The 17725-nt window shown below is 56.1% G+C and overlaps 1 protein-coding gene across 2 annotated transcripts; it reads left to right on the top strand.

The window, feature by feature from the left end:
• The first annotated feature begins 3103 nt into the window (after positions 1-3103).
• On the top strand, positions 3104-13344 carry c6h3orf18 (chromosome 6 C3orf18 homolog). Of its 2 annotated transcripts, none has more exons than XM_088637037.1 (5): positions 3104-3446; positions 7723-8118; positions 8468-8493; positions 9860-9986; positions 10769-13344. In XM_088637037.1, exons 2-5 carry the CDS (start codon positions 7864-7866, stop codon positions 10847-10849), a joined length of 489 nt encoding a protein of 162 aa, XP_088493163.1. In that variant the 5' UTR covers positions 3104-3446; positions 7723-7863; the 3' UTR covers positions 10850-13344. The 2 variants fall into 2 exon arrangements, with proteins under 2 accessions (XP_088493163.1, XP_088493162.1); XM_088637036.1 differs by having other exon boundaries at positions 7717-8118.
• The last annotated feature ends 4381 nt before the right edge of the window (positions 13345-17725 follow it).

Here is a 17725-nt window from a genome sequence, read left to right as displayed (position 1 = left end):
GCTTTCTCATTTCTTTCGCGACTGTGTTTTCTGCGCTCACAGCGCTCCGTCCCGAGTTTTCGTTTTTGTCTCGAAACAACCTTTGGTTTCTCGGGGACATTCCTGTCCACAGTGCGGTTTCCCGTTCGGGCATTAAAGCTTTCCCTTAACCACGAGTCGAGTGGGAAACCCCGAGTTTATACCCGTGCGTGAAACTAAAATTGAAAACACAGTCAGAAAACAAAACGTGTGTGCACAAATAAAATGGGGAAAAAAAGCACCAGAGCATGTATCGAAAACATGCCAATCTCCTGATTTCTTTCATAATATCCTGGAATCGGTTGTCTACTGACTACCAAACGGGTCTTGTTTAACCTCCTTTACGATGTCCCCGTTCTGTCTCAGTCTGGAGTTTTGACTTCAAACTTTGCGCCTCCCTTCGTCAGTTCTTGAGTCTGACTTCTTCTCTTCCTCCACTCAACAGTGCTGACCTGAGTCAATTCAATTCAATTCAATTCAAGGTGCTTTATTAGCATGACCGATAGGTACAATCAGTGTTGCCAAAGCAAATAAAAATAATAAAATTAACATAGAACAAAACAAAAAATAGAAGTAAAATAAAATCTACAGACATGTTACAGACATTTACAACAAAGACATATTATATAATATCGACATATACTGTATTCGTCTCTCTCTCTCTCTCAATTCAATTCGAGTCACACACACACATATATATATAACCTGTCCTACACAAATATCAAAACCCATGCTATTAGAAATCGAGCTGCTTTATACTTCGAAAAGGGCATTTAAAATAGTATAAAATGCCATAATGCTAAATATCAGGTATTTGCTTATGTGTTGCTAATTAGGTAGCGTTAGGCGTGCTGAATGCCTTCACTGGGTGAATCAGTCCCAGGACACGCCTGCTCACAAATTTTGACGTGCCGTCATCTATGCTTGCTGTGCAGAGAGCGACCAGCAGGTGGCAGTGTTCGCCAGCAGCTCGTCCGGGCTGATGGGGTGTGTGGCCGGGCCGGCCGCGGTTGCAGGATGCGTCGTCGCGTTGTCCTCTCAACGGAACTGTGAGGTTTTTTTTTTCCCATCAAGTTAACGAGGAAAAAACCTTTTTTTTTGCCGAACAGAGTTAAAAACAAAAATCAGTATGGAAGGGCATCTGTCTTCACTTTTAGAATTTCAGTTCATTTCAATTAGAAACACTCTATTCATCCAGAGGGGGGCGATTTAAGCAGCAAGCGGTGCACCATACTGTACAACACATAACCAATAAAACATGACCACAACATTATCAAGAAAAATATACATAAAGATGTAACTGTAAAACGTTTGAAAGGAACAGTGCGTAATATTTAATACATGCACATTTGTAGAGGGGGCTCCGTTCAGTAGGCTACATAAATCCTGAACTTTTTAATCATTGCTTGCAAGTCCAATGGCCTCTGTAGCAAAGCTAAATTTCTTTTTATTTGTCCTGCACCGTGGACAACGGAAAGGTCTTCCTGAGAGGAAAGGAAATCGACAGCTTCTGTCCTTAGATCTGTGAGACAGTCCAGGTGTGATGCATGCACACACTGCAACTCCATTCGTCAGACCAGCCTGCAAAGCGTTTGTGAATCTCGAAATCTCATTTCTGCTCTTCTCCTGCTAAGCAATGCTGACCTAAGTCAAATGTAAATATATTATCTTACATATAGCCGTTTAGTTGTGATATAATAGATGACACACAGTGTGGAATCCTTGCATCTTTACTTTTTTACTGCTGTTAGCAGAGGACAGGGAAACAGGAAACAGCACGTGTGGCCTTCTCCTCTGAAAACAAGCCTCCAGGAACACAGCTAGGGGGAAAACATGACCGAAAATGTCCTCATTTTCAAACTTTTTTTTTGAATAAGCACCATTTCGTGCTACACTTACCAGGCAAGATATGAGAACAGGGGTGGAAAAGTTGTTTCTGGAAGATAGGAAACATGTAAAAGAAAAAAATGTTCCCAGATGTGTCATTAATTCAGGGCACGAGCCGTCGAGCCAGTCTTGGGTAGAAACGTTCAGTGCAGAGGGCAAGTTGTCTACGTGACCTCGTCTGACCATGCACCTTTCCGATGTCAGTAGTAGCTCAGGGCCGCTCAGTACTGGTCCCGGGGGACTGGTGGGATCTAGGTTCACTCAAGACAGCAGCGCCTGACGAGCGAGCAGGAGCTGTTAAATTGGATCAATTAGGCTGTTTTAGCTCGTTAAGAGCTGATTAACAATAAAAGCTTGCAAGAGCCGGATCAGACAGCACTGCGCTGTGGATGTGCTGTAGATACTGTTTTCTGCAGTGGGTTGTAATGAAGTCAATTGTCCCTGCCTATCACCCCGACCTCCACAGTGCGAATTACACTCCAAGAGACGTGTTTTAAGCTGCGCGCTCACAGACGATCCTAAATAAATCCCTGCTCGTTCCAGACTCTCGTCTCTGACGAAAACGCCTTTCTGCGCTGAGAAACCCATCCCTCCACTTCCTAACCACTCCGGTTCAGTTTCAGGGTAGCAGCAGGGGAGGCTGGAGTCTGTCTCTGCAAGCCTGTGGAGAACAAAATAATCGGAATTAGGTTGTGGTAGCCGAGTGGGAAAATGAGATCCAGGTGCTAATTGGAGGACAAGCCTGTGCTCTCTGAGTGGGTAGGGGATTTGGGGGGGGAAGGGGGTGCTGTCGTTATCTGCTTAGCTGTTATCTGGTACAGTTTTAAAAGAACAACCAGACTGTATCTTGAATATCCCCTGTCAAAAGTCCAGCCTCTGTGCCAGAAGGAAAAGAGAGGGGGAGCTCTTCGGCTCCAGGTCCTGCTGCCACTCACTTCAAGTTTCGCATCTGTCTCCGCGTGACGGCGCTCGAAGGGTTAAGCTCCCAGTGGCCGCCACCCGGATACAAACAAAAGCCCAATCCTGACAGCATCTGGTGCGGCGAGCCATTAAAACCTCCTTTTACATCCCTGGGGAGCCTGACGGATTGTCCCGCCGGCCAATCAGGGACGGGGTCAGGCCGGAGGTGGCCAATCACGGCTCAGCAGGGCCGGGGGAAGGGGGGAGGGTGGGGAGGTCGGCAGCAGGAGACTGGGAGAGAGCTCGGGCTGCAGCATCCTCGCGGACGAGGCTGTGCGCTGGAAAGGTTTTATTTCTTGGGAAGCGGGGGGCCTGCGGGGAGAGGGGAGAGGGGGGGAGGCCGCCAACTGCTCTGCAGTAAGAACCGGCCGCCGTGTCCCTGCGGGGGGGGGCTGGTCCGACCTGCGCTGCTTGGGGGAAACCATCCGCTCAGCCTGGGGCGCCGGGGAAGAGAAGGAACAACCGGGAAGGGGAGGAGGAGGAGGAGGGGGGGGGGGGCAGTGGAATAACCCCCCCCGACCCCCCAGAGCAGCTCCCTCACCAAAGACACGAGCGCCCCCACGGCGGACGTCTTCGAGAAGGTGAGTGTGGGCGCCCATGCCGGGAGCCCCCCTCCCCCCCCCCCCCGTCGTCTCGGTTGCGCTCTCAGGGAGGATCCCCGGGGGGCCGGTGGGGCCTCTGCAGGGCAGGCGCCCGGGGGGCCGCGCTCTGATTGGCTGCGCGGCCGGGACCGCGGGCGCCTGATTGGGCGGCGGGCGGTAAGGGTGGCCTGCCGGGCGGCTCGGAGGCCGAGGCCCGTCTGCGCGCGCCGGATACCCGCGTGGCCCCGCGCTCCGCGTGTGCAGAACGTGCCGGTGCAAAACCTACGGGCACGGGGGAGAGACAGAACCAGTGGATGGTGGCAGCGCCCACTGGACACGAAGGTCACTGCGCCGCGAGGTGGCGGTTCGATCCGTGCCATTGAGAAAGAATGCCGGGTTCGGTTCCACCGCGCTACAGGAGTGTCCTATTATGGCGCCTCTCGAAAGTGCCAGTGTCTTCCCTGGAACCACGAAGACTCGAGATGACACCGATGGCATCTCCCTGGTGAGAGTCAGAGGCCACTTTCGCAAATCCAGTTCAGGAGTAATGTGCCCCCCCCCGCCCAAAAAACACAACATTTCGTGGCGCGACTACGCTCTGGGCCTAGACGAAACAAAGAAAGATCAGCGTGCCGTTCAGCTTGTGGGCGGAGTCGGCGTCGCAGCGGAAATACAAACAGTTAGAGATGACAAGAGCAGGGGAAAAAAAAAAGGCAACAGAAACCCGAAGTGGAAAAATATAAGCGAAGAGCAAAACCCGAGATGGCGGTGGGGCCCCTGGCCTGCGCCGGGGTCAGAGGGGGAGGGGCCGCACGGTGCCAAACGCAGCGTGGAAACTCAGCGAGAGGGCGGGGCCCCGGGCAGCGCAGCTGGGGGGGCCCCCCCGGCGCTCACCCGCCCCGCGCCCTCCCCCGCCACCTCTGCTGGTACAGCAGGCCTCCATTTCACACCCTCTGCAGCAAAAAAAAAATTAAAAAAAATAAATGGATGAACAGGGAGCTTGATTTCATGCAGGAGCCCGGTGTCGTCCTTCGACCCAGAAGGGCTGCAAAGGCTCGGCTCCGCCGGAGCACCTGCGCGCGCTTCCCGGACCGGTCCCGGGCCGGCGAGACCGCACGAGCGGCGCCGGTGCTCCGCGTGGCCACACCCGAGAGGGCGCTGACCCGCCCACCGGCCGGCACAGGCCCGCTCTCTGTTTCTCATGCACAGAGAGCTCCTTACTCGTTCCCCTCGTTCCTTTTTCACCCTCTCTGGGCTGAGGTCTCCTCCGAGATCAGCTTTGTTGTCCTGAACCGACCCAGCCGGCCCGTACTGGGAGCGGCGGGGCGAAACCTGTCGATTTGCTTTCACCTTTGACAATCCGTGGCCCCACGGCCAGGCCCCGCAGAGGGCTGAGGAGGAGCTCAGTGTTGCTCTTGTTCTGGAAGGTTAAACCAGCGCTGCAGGGAGGCTGAGAACGGAGCTGTGGGATACCCTGGTCTCACCGGTGGGGTCACTACAGGGCGCCGGGCCCGCACTGGGCCCGTGCCGGGCTGCAGGCGGCCTGTGCGCGCTGGGCGCGGGGCGCCGGGTGCAGGAGCATCGCGTGCCGAGCCGCCGCCGCAGCGCCGACCCGTTTCTCAGTAACTGCGATCTCCTTCGCTGGTATTTGCGTGGCGGTGCTGTTACTCTCTTTCAGAGAGACTTCGCCCACATCCTGCCCTCCCCGTGCAGATGTGCTTACACTGTAAACACCGCGCGCTGTCTCGGGGCTCAGCCAAGCCACAGCCAACGTAATGGGAAAAGCTGGGGGGGGAATGCTGGGGGGAGAGGGTGGAGGGAGGGGGGCTGGCGATTTGCCTGCGCGCACACGCGTGCACGCCCCCATGGCCGAAAAATCAAAACAACAACAACAACAACAACAACAACGACGACAAGAAAAAAACAGAAAGAAACAGAAAGTCGTGGGGGCCAACGTAGGTCCCAGCGATGTGGGCGAGCCGACCGCTACTGGTACTGGGACTGGTGCTGGCACTACGCAGGGGGGGAAGTCCAGAAGCCCCCTACAGTACCTGGAAGAATCCAAGCCAACAGACTCTGGCTCTCGTACTGTCCGGGAGCTGGCAGTGTGTCACCTAGATGAAGATCTATCGCGATGCGATTTCTTATCAGAAAAAGATGACAGCAATGAAGTAAACACACACACACTTTGTAACTGATGATATCGTGTGCCGTCTCTTTTTCTCCATCCGCCAGGGTCCGCTGGCATGGTTGTCAGATTTCGCTTCAGTTGTCTCGGTGCGGCTGGAGCTCGGCCTTTTGCCGAGAGGCTTCAGAAGCTGTGAACAGGGAGGATTCATGTGCTCAGGAGAGCTTGTCTCTGATCTGCCTGCAGGGGAGGGCATTGTATTGCAGGGGCAGATGGGGAAAGGCGTAAGAAGAGTTAAGAGACAAGCCGTCTAGCCTGTGTATCGGCTTGAGCAACATGGCTGTGCAGCTTGTTCCACGCCCCCCACAACCCTCTGTGTAAAGAAGTGCCTCCTGCTCTCAGTTTTTAAATGCACTTCCGTGTATTTTCCATCTGCTTCCTCTGTTTTGTGTCTCCCTTTTCTTCCTAAAGAGGTTCTCCGGGACGACTTTGTCCAGGTCTTTGAGAAAATTTTGAAGACTTGGATCAGGCCCTCCTCCACTGTAGTCTTTTCGGCTCGAGGCTGGCTAAAGGGGACTTTTTCGCTCAGCCCACCAGTGTGGGAAAACCTTCTTTTTAAGGACCTGCCCCCGATCCGGCCATGTGTACAGCGAAGGGCGTTGGTGCTCTTCTGGAACCGAACGAGAAGAGGGTGACGGCGCATTCTGAAATCGTTTCTACCGCCCAAGCCACAGCGGCCACACGGCCCCAGTGGACGTCACCAGTGCGGCATGACACAGAAGCCCCAGACGCCTGGGCACCGCGGCGCAGGCAGGCAGGCCGGCCGGGCCTGGACGGCTTGAAATGGCTCCGGACGGACACTGGCAGCGCCCCCGGCGCCCCAGCTGCTGCTCCGCACGGCTCTCCCCCGCCCCAACGGTTAGGGCCTCCTGCGAAGAGCAGGGGCTTGTGGGAAGGAAGCGTGCGGTTTGCCTCTAACCACCCTTCAGTTGCCCTTCCCTCCCCCCAGTCTCTCGCCCCCTCGCTCACACGCAGACACGCTGCGCACACTGTACGGGCTCCTGCTCCACACTTCCTCCGACCTCAGCCCCCAAAGGATACAGGTGCTGCCAGGGGCTGTTCCTCTTTCTGCTCGGCGCTGTTTCGCATTGTGCTTTCCACGTTCCAGCCCCGCGGCCCGCGTGCCGGCTCCCGCTGGCAGCAAACCGGCACCCAGACGTACCGGGGACGCGCCGTGCCGGGCCGCTCATTCAGAACGAGAGCTGTGTCGTTGTGACCGCGGGCGCGGCGCTCCTGCGAGCTCGTCGCCCCCTCCCCTCTGTAGCTGTGTGCTCTGTTGTGTTTGTGGTGGGCTTTCATGCCTTGCCCCTTTTCTGCCCGCACCGAGCTTTCGTTCTCTGCCGACGGGCCCCGTTGGCGTTGGCGCCTGTGCGCCGACGAGGGCCTGCGGCGGGGGGGGGCACCCAGGTCCGGTTCTCCAGGTGCTGCTGTCCAGCAGGGCTGCTCCGGCAGCTCAAGAACAAGGAAAGCCTTCAGCTTGTCCGGTTACTGTAAGCGCGAGAGTTCTATCGTGTAATTAAGAGCTCCGGTGAAAAACCTCTCCAGGACTGGTGTTGCTTCCCCTGCTCCAGAGGAATTATCCTGGAGGACGTCTACGTGAAAGCATGTTTTTCTGACATGAGACGTATGCAGATCCATACCTAGTTTCGATTTTACGCTTCACAAATGTAAGAATGGTCTCAAACAACATGAGGCCGTCTGGCAGTCTGTCCATCCATTTTCCCACTCCAAGCCACCAGGGAGCTGGAGCCTATCCCCACAGGGGATACAGGCGCCAGGCAGGACACGCCCTGGATGGGACGCCTGTCCATCACAGGGCACACGCACACTCCCACCAGGATCAAATTTCCCAGATGCTGATTAACCCACCAGCATGCCTTTGGACTGTGGGAGGATACTGGAGCACGCAGAGAAAACCCATGCGAGCATGTGGAGAACATACAGGCTCCACACAGACAGCACCCCAGGTCCGGAACTGAACCCAGCATGGATCCTGGTCTGACCAACTGCACTCGGAAAGCGGTAGTGCTGTGTGACAGGTGCAGAGAGATCTCTTCTCAATGCTGGTCCTTTTTGTTTCAGTGACAGGAACATCGAGCGCTGGTGGGAGGAGGGGCCGACCTGAAGATGCACCTTTCTCTGAATGGCGCCCCGAGAGGCAGGAGGAACTGCAGAGCAGCCTGAGGGGCTCCAGTATCCCCCACTCGGCCCACTCGGCGGCGCGGAGGGATGCTGGCTCTGGGGACGGCACGGGCCAGTGTCTCCGGCCCCGCCCCCGCCACGCCCATCTACCTCCTGAACGCCACGGCGACCGGCGGCGGGCGGGACAACGGCAGCTCTCGGCCCACCCCCATCACCATGGCGACCAACGACACCGGCTTCAACTCCACCGAGCTCCCTGAGCTGGTGGCGGGCGGCTCGGGGATGGGCATGGTGCTCTTGCCCTTCGGCATCATCACCGTCATCGGCCTAGCGGTTGCCATGGTGAGAGCCCCCTGCCCTCTCTGCCCAGCTGCGACACAGCCTCATGCACCCCTACTTCCTTTTCCTCCGTCAGTGAGGAGGCCCTCTTGCTATAAACTCCCATTACAGAACCTCAAACCTCTCACTCCTTCTCCTCTCATTCACCCCCTTACCGTTCTCTCTGTCCCTTCTCACCTCCTGCATCTGTACCCCAACTCTCAGCTTGTCTCCCTGCCCAGCAGTCCTCTCGTCGTGCCTGTAGACACCGTGAGCATTGAGATGCTAATGTAAGACGACTCAGCCGCACAGCTGCAAAGCTGTCTTGCCTTTGGAGAGCCCGGCGCTGACGGCCCCTCTGTTTGCCCTACAGGTGCTGTACATCAGGAAACGCAAGAGGTGAGAGTCTGTCTTGTTCTGCCCGCGGGGCGGGGCCGGGCCGGGCCGGGCCGGGCCAGCCACACGGCACTGCCTCTCCCCCGGCTGTACGCCGTGCCCTCGGCCTTCGCCCGTTCTGCGCGCCGGCCGGCGTCCCTGCCCTCACCACGGGCCCTCTGCGCGAATCGGCGAGAGGAAGCGGTCTACCCACAAGCGAGCGTGGTTCAGAAAAACACCTCGCGGGCGCAGTCGTAGAATAGTGACGGGTCGGATTGATCACTTGTCCGTGGGTCGGAACATGGGGATTCCCCTCCAAGCCAGCCTTAGCAATTCTGTAGAACCACAAGGGCACTTTCTGCCTAATTGCCTGCTGGGAAACCCAGAGCACATGCCCAGTGTCTGGGGCTTCTGTAACAGGCGTTGGCTTGACTGTGATACTGTTCTTTGGTAACCAACCCCCCACCCCTGGCAGAAGAGTGCCCAGCCTCGGCACTGCAGCTCCAGCTGACTCCCTGTTAGATCTTTGTTTAACATCCATCCATCCATTTTCTAATCACTTCTTCCAATTCGGGGTTGGGGGGGGAGACGGAGCCTATCCCAGCAAGCAACAGGCACAAGGCAGGATACGCACCGGATGGGACACCAGTCCATCACAGGCCACACACAGACACACAGACTCACACCAGGGCCAGTTTTCCCAGAATCCAATGAACCCACCGGCATGTCTTTGCACTTTGGGAGGAAACCTATGAGCAGAATGTACAAACCCCACACAGAGAGCACCACAGGGTCTGGAATTGAGCCCGGGACCCCAGCTCTGCTAGGCAGCGATGCTGATCACAGAGCCACCCCTGATCCACCTCAGCAGTGTCAATCTGAGTGATTACAGGGTCAGTTAACAGAATAAAGCATGGCTTGGGCTGCACAGACCTGAATTAGGGCGGAGCGGTGCCTCTGTGGCTCAGGATCTGCGCCTGTGGCTGGAAGGTTGCCGGTTCAAATCCCGCGGCCGGCAGAGGAAACCAACTCCATTGGGCCCCTGAGCAAGGCCCTTAACCCCAGCTGCTCCAGGGGCGCTGCACAATGGCTGACCCTGAGCTCTGACCCCCAGCTTCTCTCTCCCTGTCTTGTGTCTGTGTCTCATGGAGAGCAAGCTGAGGTATGCGAAAAGACAAATTCCTAATGCAAGAAATTGTATAGGGCTAATAAAGCAACATTATCATTATCACATTATCAGACGTGTTATGGCTGCCTGCTGTCTGCACTCTCTCCCCATGTCTGTGCTGCCGACCCCTCACGGCCCTCTGTGGTGTTGTCTTGTGTGTTGCCCCATTGCCTCCTACCTGACCCCTGACCCCCGACACCCGGCCCCCGACCCCTGACACAGGCTGGAGAAGCTGCGGCACCAGCTGATGCCGATGTACAACTTCGACCCGGCGGAGGAGCAGGACGAGCTGGAGCAGGAGCTGCTGGACCATGGCAGGGAGAGTGCAGCCCCTGGCACCAACAGCAAGGTACCCTTCCTCTGGCCGGGCGCGGCAAGAAAGCCAGATTCCCTCTGAGCACATACAGCAAGCTGGACACAGCACACGTGCCCAGTACACACAACAAACTAGGTGCATACTGGACTCACAGCAAACTGGACTGGCACATACTGGGCACATACAGCAAGCTGGACACAGCACACGTGCCCAGTACACACAACAAACTAGGTGCATACTGGACACACAGCAAACTGGACTGGCACATACTGGGCACATACAGCAAGCTGGACACAGCACACGTGCCCAGTACACACAACAAACTAGGTACATACTGGACACACAGCAATCTGAACTGGCGCCTGCTGGTCACACACAGCAAACTGGACTGGCGCCTGCTGGGCACACACAGCAAACTGGACAGTGGCTTCGAGATGGACTGTCTTGGGCACAGCAGGATGAGGAAGGGACAGGATGTGGACAAGAGAGGGGTGCTTCAGGTGGAAGAGCTGAAAAAAATGGCGCACGTACAAGGACGAGCTGCGGCAAGATCCAGCGCATTCGAACAGTTAGAGCGACAGACCACCATGCTTCCCCTGTTCCTGCTACACACCCATCGGGCTCGCTCCTGTGGTGGGTCAGGATCCCTGATCTCCCACCCAGGCAAACTGTGGCTTCAGCAGTCAGGAAGCCAGCAAGAGTGGACTGAGCATGGAGAGTCAGAGTCGCTGTTCACTGGAATCCTGTGACACAGAGAGAGAGCTGTAGCCCTTTTCTGTTTCTGACACTCCTGTCTCCCCCCGTCTCTTCCTCAGGCTCTGGTGACCAACCAGGGGCCCATCCAGAGGCCCAGCCGACTCGTCTTCACGGACGTCGCCAACGCCATCAACGCGTGACGTCCCCGCGCCCCCCTGCGGCCGGTCTGGGTCTGGGCTCTCCGGGGGCCCTGGGGGGAGAGGTGAGGGAGGGAGGGAAACGGCCCTTCTTTCCATGCAGAACACCCAGTTCAATCACATCAATTCGGTTCTGATCATCAAACGATGTTGATTTTCCCCCCCCCCTTTTCTTCTTGAACAAAAATGGAGCGCACTGCACGGTGCAGAACGCTCTCCGACCGGGGCCTGGAGCTCTCCCTGGTGTCGGACTCTGTCTCCACCTGAGTGTTTCCTGCAGGTAGCACAGGAAAAGGCCATTCGAACCCATGGGATACAAGCAGACCTCTTTTTCCTCTTTCCCCTCCTGTTGCTGGTGTTCTTTTCTCCTTTTTATTTATTTTTATAAGCTGTAGACCAAGTGGCCTGATGGCTAACTGGAGACCAGTCGAGCTTGGGGCAGCTGGCCCTTGTTGACTGAAGACGCCAAGCTGGTCTTGACAGTCAAGTTGACGAGAGCGCCCCTCGGAGACCTGGGGATTCTGGCCTGGCCTGAGATCTTTCTACTTGTGGAAATGGAGCACAGTCACGGCAAGTCTACCGACCGAGGGTAATCGGCGACCGGGAAATGGAACGACACAGCGGAGTAAAAGCTCGGCACACATCCCAGCACAGGCAGGACGGCTCTCCTGTGTCTCAGGACACACACCAGGGGGCCTGATGGGACAGGAAACACACCTCTGGGCGCAAAGCCCTCAGGGTGGACAGGACCAAACCCTGCAGCGCCGGATACTGGTTGGCCGAAAGGATTTTTGTCAGAGCTTTTTTTTTTTTTCTCGAAGCCGAAAATGAAGAATAAACTGAGAAGCAGCCACGTGTGGGGCTGAATGGTGTCTCGTTGACATTTATCCAGTTTTGACAAAGATATGAGGGATCCACAGCAGTGATAATACCAACACTAAAAGAAATGAACCCGGTTCCATTTTCACATTGTCTGCTTACTTTGAAAACAGCATTTATTTTGGCATTACTTGAAATGAATGTTAGATGCTACATCCATCTATTTTAGAACCAATCGTACCAATTCAGGGTCGTGGGATAATCCATAATTTATCATGGGATTGATATCTAGTCATGCCTTGCAGAATGCAGTGTTAGTTTTATTATCTGCATCATCACTGTTGCTGTGCTCCCAAGTTCACGCAAGTTTCCAGTGACTCAGTTTGCGTGGCAGAGCCCTTCAGTCCTGTTTCGCCAACTATCTCAGCTTCATAAGAGCATGACGTACCCAGCACGCTGAAGACCCGCCCTGTGCCGGCCCCGTGCACTCCACAGTACCTGAGCGACGGGCGGCCATGCTGCCTGTCGGGGTGCTCCAGCCCGGGTGTGTGGCTCTGGCAATGCAGGGAAGCTGGAGCAGCCCGGGTCTGCAGCAGGAAGAGGAGCCCCGATCCCCAGAGGAAGCTGCTGACGGAGGCCAGGGCCAGCTGCGCTCTCCCCGGCCTCACCCCAGCGGCGCGCTGCAGAATCTCACAGCACGGAAACCCCCCACCCGGCATGAGACGGCATGCTCTACGAACCCGGGGGGCTCCAGCGGAGTCTGCAGGGGATCCACCTTCTGCCCCAACACCTGCCCCACCCTGCTGCCCGGCCCACTGAAGCTCGGCACCTGCTCCAGAAGTCGAGCGGCTGGTGGCGGAGTCAGGGTGGCGTCGCCTTGCCGTGAAGATGCACAGGATGCTGTTCTGCTGATCGTAATGAGAGCCGCCGCAAGCTGGCTTGTGGACTGCGTGAGCTCTGGATTAAGGGGGTGCTGTGTCGCACACGGTGTCCGTTTGGTTTTCCGACGCTGTTGTGCTTTTGTCTGGGGGTTACCGTTTCACGGCACTAGGTGCCTGGGGTTTTTTTTTGCCGTTCTGTGAGTAAGGAGTTATGCACAACAGAGAACCGAGACCTGTCCGCCCTCAGTCCCTGGTTGTCCGCAGCGTCACAGGAGGCCTGCAGGACTGATTAGAGCTGGCAAAAATCAGACCCAGTTCTGGACGTGCCTGCTCACAGGGCCAGTTCTTCAGCCTCGTGTTGAGTGAAATGTGGTTGAAGCAGCATCGCAATGCTCTCTCCCAGGCCAGCGCAAGAAAATCGCTCCTGAGGATTGTCCCTTGTCCCGGCCAGGCCCCCCGGTCCTTCCTTCTGTGCATGTTGGGCTGCGCCGGCCGGGGAACGGAGAGCTCAGCCCCCTTCTGCTCCTCCTCCTGTCTCCGGAGGAGGGGCGGCAGAGGCGGGTGGCTGGGTGGGGCGTCAGTCCGGCAGAGGCGGACGCGGGGCCCACGCCCGCCTCTGCGGGCTCCCCTCGCCACTCGGGGCTGCCCGTTTCAAAGCATAACACGCCAGCGCAGGAATGCCAAGTGAACTCGGGGGCAGGACAAGAAGACTGGAGAGGAAACCTTTTCAAAAGGGTCTGAAACGGCGCCTCCCGCAGCCGAAGGAGGAATGTGAATAAAGGGGCTCGGTGCACGAGAGTCTGTGTGCTGGTGGATTTATTTGCTGACCGCCCCCCCGTCCTTACGGTTATTTCTCAGCGTTCAGCCCGCTGGTCAACCTATAAATAAACCTGATTGTTGTTTCTTCTGGCTGGAAACAGATCAGGAGGGTACTGTAGCTGCATGCCGCAGCCTCTCTTCACCTGTCCTGACTTCACACCACCTGACTGGCCTCCCTGTCTGTCCCCTGCTCCCGCCCCCTGCTCCTCCTCTCTCCCAGCTCTTGTTCTCCTGCCTCATCACCTTTGCTGACTGCCCTGTCTTTCTCACACCTGAAGAAGGCTCCACGGCCGAAACGTTGTCTTTTCTTTCTTCTCTTTTCAGCCTGGAATAAACCTATTACTTGTTCCTAGATAGATAGGTAGGTAGGTAGGTTGGTTACTTGGTTGATTGATTGATTGATTGATTGATTGGTTGAGACATGAATTTTTCAGGGACTCGTTTTTCTGGGCTCTGCCTGTGCTTCTCATTCTATTTCTGATCTCAATTGCCGAATGGAACAAATCGTTGGATGAACACATCGCCTGCTCTCAGGTCCTTACCAGGCGCCGTCCTTTACTGTGGATTAAAGTTCCCACGGCACTGGTCATCAGATGGACATCAGAGCAGGGGCGTCGATGCCTGCATCCTGACTAAAACCCCACTGTGGTCTGGGCCAGTCTGGCCTCCCTGCAGCTCCCCCAGACCCCAGCTGGTGCAGCAGCTTCTCTCTCCTGGCCCTGGCCTGCTGGGTGCTGTGGGGCTGCTGTGTGTCCCCCTGCGGTGTGTGTGTGTGTGTGTGTGTGTGTGGGGGGGGGGTGAACTGGGTCCCCCCTATTGGTAAAGAAGTTTGGGGATCCTCTGGGATGAAGAGGGCTGAACTGTACCCGTGCAATGGAATGATTGCTAACAGAAATGTGGGATCACCCTCTTTTTTCTTGGCTCTTCCTCTCCGAGCCCCCTGCTCTGCCCGACGGAGGGGGGGGCCTGCGTTCGCGCCTCTTTCCGAAACGGGCACGGCGGCCGACCCTCAGCCCCAGTCTTCCCTGCGTGAGCCCTGTGGCTCCCACAGCACATCGGAACACAACGCTGCAGGATTTATCGTGTGTGTGTGTGTGTGTGTGTGTGTGTGTGTGTGTGTGTGTGAGCCTTCCCCTCCACCAGCTCCCTGTATGAGCACCTGCGCACACAGTGCCACCCTCTAGTACAGTGCCCCCTGTGTGTGTGTGTTCCACCCTCTAGTACAGTGCCCCCTGTGTGTGTGTGTGTTCCACCCTCTAGTACAGTGCCCCCTGTGTGTGTGTGTGTGTTCCACCCTCTAGTACAGTGCCCCCTGTGTGTGTGTGTGTGTGTGTGTGTGTGTTCCACCCTCTAGTACAGTGCCCCCTGTGTGTGTGTGTGTGTGTTCCACCCTCTAGTACAGTGCCCCCTGTGTGTGTGTGTGTGTTCCACCCTCTAGTACAGTGCCCCCTGTGTGTGTGTGTGTTCCACCCTCTAGTACAGTGCCCCCTGTGTGTGTGTGTGTGTGTGTTCCACCCTCTAGTACAGTGCCCCCTGTGTGTGTGTGTGTGTGTGTGTTCCACCCTCTAGTACAGTGCCCCCTGTGTGTGTGTGTGTTCCACCCTCTAGTACAGTGCCCCCTGTGTGTGTGTGTTCCACCCTCTAGTACAGTGCCCCCTGTGTGTGTGTGTGTGTTCCACCCTCTAGTACAGCGCCCCCTGTGTGTGTGTGTGTGTGTGTGTGTGTTCCACCCTCTAGTACAGTGCCCCCTGTGTGTGTGTGTGTGTTCCACCCTCTAGTACAGCGCCCCCTGTGTGTGTGTGTGTGTGTGTGTGTGTGTGTGTTCCACCCTCTAGTACAGCGCCCCCTGTGTGTGTGTGTGTGTGTGTGTGTGTTCCACCCTCTAGTACAGCGCCCCCTGTGTGTGTGTGCATAATTTATGCCTGACAAAAAAAAAGATTGGTCACACCTTGTTGCTGATAAGATGATGATGATGGAACCACACAAGACGCAGTCTAGAGATGCTGAAGTTCTGTTTTATTGAAGGGGAGGGAGAGGGTTACACCGGTGAAGGAACACATTTATCACCAGGTTGCTGTTGCGGAAGAGACGACACAGGACCCAACTCTTTAAAACAGAAATGTGTAGGAGAAAGAATCAACACACAAACCAAAACAAAACAAAAAACCGATACAAAACCCGAACGACACAAAATAAAGGGTTACAGGTCACGAATTCAAGTAAAGACACCACTACCGAACGAGAAAAAAAATCGTACATATATAAACGACTTACTAGGCGGAGGTTAAAATTCATGAACCGTAACAGTAACAATAATTATAATAATCGTTATATATATATAAAAAAATTATTCATCTCAAAACAGCTCGGCCCCGCGGTCGGCGAGGAACAGGCACATAAAATTATCTCCCAAAATATATATGTCAATCCCCGTGCTGCTCCCGCCGGCCCGCGGGCCCGCTCCCGGCGCTGAGGTATTGGAGAGGAACCTGACTGTGGTCGTGGATTGAGCTGCGCCCCTGCCCCTGCCCCTGCCCCTGTCCTGCCCTGCCCCTGGGGGGGGAGAGGACCTCCCCCACCACGGCCCGACCACCCGTGCGCCCCCCACCTCCTCCTCCCCCCTTCGGCACCGACTCGCGTCGAGGTGCCCCTTGAGTTGATTTATTACTGGCACGGTTTTTCAAAAATATATACGGTATGTATATGTACCGTAGAGATATATATCACCTGGAAGTTCATTCAAGTAGGGAGCTGCGTCGGCAGGGGCAGGCGGCAGCGGGACGGGTAAAGGTTTATTCCCGGCCGACAGGACAAGGAAATCAGAGACGCAGCTCCCGACTCCTGAAGGGGGCGCCACCGACGCACCGCCGCCTCTCTGTCCTCGTTCTTTCAGCACGGAACGGACCGTGTCCCCGGTCCCGTGTGCTGTGTGTGCTGGGTATACGGGCCCGCAGACGAGCTCCGAGAGATCTAGACGCAGAACAGAACAGCGACCCGAGGAGGACTTGGGGGACACGGGCGCTGGTGCCGCGGTGGGCGGTGGGGGACAGAGTGGGGGTACGGCAGCAGTCTCCCCCCGGGGCGTACAGCTCTTGAGGACGGCAGGCGTGTGCCCCCTTGCTTCAGAGGTAGTCCACAGGGTCTACACAGGGCGAGCGTGGCGGGGAAGGAGAGGGCGAGGCGCGCACACACACACAGAGAGGCGAACCAGAACGACCGATTCACTTTTCAGCCACGGATCTGTTTCTCCGGGTAACAGGAGGAGGGCGACACCTAGTGCTGCCCGAGCACATTGCAGCGCCTCTTGCCCCCTCGGGTCAGCCCTGTGCCCACAGCCCCCGGGACCGTCCGGATCCGCGCCAGGTTTTAACAAGCCGCTCGCTGCCTCAGCCGCTCACAGTCAGTAGGGCGACATTGTCTCATCGTCACCACTGGTCACTGAGGAGGCCCGTGAGGGCTGCGGACAATTAAGGCTCCTTCCCCGGTCGCATGGGAAGCCTGGGATCCTGGGCTCTCATCCGCTACAGGAATTCGAACCCCCCCCCCCCACCACCACCACCACCCCCCACGCTGCGCAGCGCCGAATCGATCCTTAATTGCTTAATTAACCCCAGGAGCTGCAGAACGGCTCTGTCACTAAGGAGCCAGGGACGAGAAGGGGCAGAGACGTGCACTGGGCTGGGCTGCAGGGGTCAAGCCCTGACCAGGACAGTGGCCAGTGGGCAGTGGTGTGACTTGCGCCTGACCGTCTCCCTCCTCCGCCGCGCTTCAATGCCACGAACGGTATGTACGATATTACCTGAAGAAGTCTGAAAAACACACACACGCGAGGAAGAGGGGGGAAAATCCGACATGTCGAACAGTAACATTAAACATGAAATAAAAAGAAACGCTGCACGTACTGATGGAAACACAGGTGGGACAGTAGTATAGCCCGATTTTCCAGTGAGTAGCTGAGTAAGTACACTTCTGTCAGAAAATACTTCATAATCAACCACGTAACTATATATATATATAAAAACACTAAACATTCTGCTGTTTTTGTTTGTTTTGTTTTTTTAAGCAAGAAGCAATAAAAATAAGGGGAAAAAACACGGTTTGGATTGAGGATCAGCGATCTTCAAGCTTTGGCAAAGGAGTCAAGTTTTGTTTTTCTTTTTCTCGTCGTCCAAAGACGCGCTCAGTCGTTCTCTCCAGGCCGAAGCGCAGCGCAGGCAGAGACAGACCGAGTTGACTCAACGTCCCAAGAGGACGATCGCAGTGGCTCATCTTCACCGGCGCGGCGCTCTCAGTGGGAGCACTGCCGGCGCAAATTCACGACGCACGTTTACACCCAGAAGCTGTAAAGAACTGTCATAGC

The sequence above is a fragment of the Lepisosteus platostomus genome, chromosome 6, assembly GCF_059453375.1.
Source record: "Lepisosteus platostomus isolate fLepPlt1 chromosome 6, fLepPlt1.hap1, whole genome shotgun sequence".
NCBI lineage: Eukaryota > Metazoa > Chordata > Actinopteri > Semionotiformes > Lepisosteidae > Lepisosteus > Lepisosteus platostomus.
Note: the sequence above shows the minus strand (reverse complement) of the source record. Positions and strands in the feature narration are given on the sequence as shown.